The 2,536-nt window shown below is 37.5% G+C and overlaps 1 protein-coding gene across 1 annotated transcript in view; it reads left to right on the forward strand.

Annotated features, from left to right (window-relative positions):
* LOC102862061 (cathepsin L1-like) overlaps positions 1-2,199 on the forward strand; it is a 2,366-nt gene extending 167 nt beyond the window's left edge. Inside the window, exons 2-4 of the mRNA XM_006880539.1 lie at positions 5-241; positions 442-950; positions 2,100-2,199. Coding sequence (XP_006880601.1) covers positions 5-241; positions 442-950; positions 2,100-2,199 — 846 coding nt within the window. The remainder of the gene's footprint in view (positions 1-4; positions 242-441; positions 951-2,099) is intronic.
* Positions 2,200-2,536: the final 337 nt, after the last annotated feature.

Here is a 2,536-nt window from a genome sequence, read left to right on the forward strand (position 1 = left end):
GGAGAAGAATATGAAAATGATTGAATTGCACAATCGGGAATACAGCCAAGGGAAACATGGCTTTTCTATGGCCATGAATGCCTTTGGTGACATGACCAATGAAGAATTTAGGCAGATGATGAATGGCTTTCAAAATCAGAAACACAAGAAGGGAAAGTTGTTCCGTGAGCCTGTCTTTCTTGAGGTCCCAAAATCAGTGGACTGGACTCAGAAAGGCTATGTAACGCCTGTGAAGAATCAGGTATGGCATGATTCAAATTCAGTTCTAGTTTGAATAGTAAAAACAAAAAAGAAATTGCACTCATTGCTTCAATGAACTATAGAATGACATGCATTTTACTCCCCCATCACACCTCACGTAGTATTCAGATACAAGTATTTTTTGTCAAAGTCTTGCTGTTTATTTTATAAGCTGACAACTTTTTTGTATTTCCTTTTTAGGGTCAGTGTGGTTCATGTTGGGCTTTTAGTGCAACTGGTGCTCTTGAAGGACAAATGTTCCGGAAAACTGGCAAACTTATTTCACTCAGTGAACAGAACCTGGTGGACTGCTCTCGGCCTGAAGGCAATAATGGTTGTAATGGTGGCCTAATGGATTATGCATTTCAATACATTAAGAAAAATCAAGGCATTGATTCAGAGGAATCGTATCCATATCTTGAAGTGGACACACATGCCTGTAACTACAAACCTGAATATTCTGCTGCCAATGACACAGGCTTCATAGATATTCCTCAAAGAGAGAAAGCACTGATGAAGGCAGTGGCAAGTGTAGGTCCCATCTCTGTTGCAATTGATGCAGGCCATGAGTCCTTCCAGTTTTATGAATCAGGCATTTATTATGAGCCAGACTGCAGCAGCAAAAACCTGGACCATGGTGTTCTCGTGGTTGGCTATGGCTTTGAAGAAAAAGATTCAGAAAAAAGGAAATATTGGATTGTCAAGAACAGGTATAAATCACCAAATATTATATTTGAAATTGAAAAAAGAACCCTTATTTAAAATCATCATTTCGATAAAGACCCACAAAAAGCTCAGTTTGAAATCGTGGAGTCTTATTACTTCCACTTAGAATGTGTATAGCAATGTTAATGTTTAAAATTCCATACTAAGCTGGCTGGGAGTATTAAGATTATATTTTAAACATTGTATTTCTAAATTCTGAAATTTTTATTATAAAGATTCAGATAAAGAATTATAGACTTGTCTGAGGAATAGTTTCTTTTTTCATTCTATGATTTTTCAACAGAGTATAATGAGCAGAAACATCTGTCTCAGCTGATCATTTTCTGTTCAATTAGAAGTATTCCTATTGCATGGTCTTTGAATTATGGCGTCAATCTTCTTTTTTTTTTTTCCTATAATTGTGTTTTATTGATTTTCATGGACATTTGCAGAGATTTTGGGCTTCCACTCATTCATTGTTGCACTGTTCTCTCTGCCCTCCTCCCAGTTTGTTCTTGTCCAGGTGCCAAGGTGCTTGTCAAAGCCAGTTCTGATTGATCTTCTTTGTCAGTGTGTCCTTTGCCATTCCCTATCGCTCCTCCCTGAGAGAGACTTCGCCCTGGGTCATGGGGAAGGGGGGACGGCGTGTTCTCTTGGCTGCTTCCTGCTGAGGGGGGACGCTGTGGGTTTCGGGGTGAGGATCTTCTCTCGCTGCTCTGAAGGGCCCCTTTGGCAGTGGGAGGCACATAGACTGTTGTGGAGATTGATTTTGGAGTTCAGATGCATTCTTATTGATTGTGCTTGGCTGTGCATGTGCATGTCCTTCGGGATGTATCATGGGGGTGTTGCAACCGGCGTCAATCTTCTGCCTTTGAATTTTACTTTCTAGCCCTCAAAGAACTTGAAGTTACGAGAATCAATTTTGAAATTTTAAGTTTTTTTTTATATATAAGTTACATCACATTAGACCCACAGATCTGCCTCAGCTTTTCGTTTTGGAACATTAATATAAAGACTTGTAAAAGTTAACAAAAATATATGTTACAAATTTTAGACTATTGTCTCATCAATGATAAGCACTATTAACTATTTAATAATGTTACTAGTATTTATTTGATTCTTTGTATAAAACAAAAAACCTATTCTTCTTTCAGCTGGGGTGTAAGTTGGGGCACAAATGGCTATGTAAAGATGGCCAAAGACCAAAATAACCACTGTGGAATCGCCACAGCAGCCAGCTACCCTACAGTGTGATCTGTCAGACTGATAATGAAGAATACAGGACCGACTGTGGAGAGAGGTTTTATCTTAAAGCTGACTAATCTTGTGTGGGATAAAGCACTTGAATCATGGATAATGCAAGTTGTGATTTGAATTTTATGACACTTCTTTACTGACATAATGTTAATACTGTAATTACTGCTATAAACAGTTTTGTAATTAGCTCTAAGGCTTAAATTTTCATGTTTTAAAAGAATATACAAACCTTTACTTTTTAAAATAAAATTTCATTCAATATTAAAAAAAAAAAAAAAAGGAAGTGGATGTCACTCCTTCTTTCAAACCTGTTTTATAGCTGGGAGCTCCACCA

Source organism: Elephantulus edwardii, unplaced genomic scaffold, assembly GCF_000299155.1.
Source record: "Elephantulus edwardii isolate Elephantulus edwardi_28Jun2011 unplaced genomic scaffold, EleEdw1.0 scaffold00008, whole genome shotgun sequence".
NCBI lineage: Eukaryota > Metazoa > Chordata > Mammalia > Macroscelidea > Macroscelididae > Elephantulus > Elephantulus edwardii.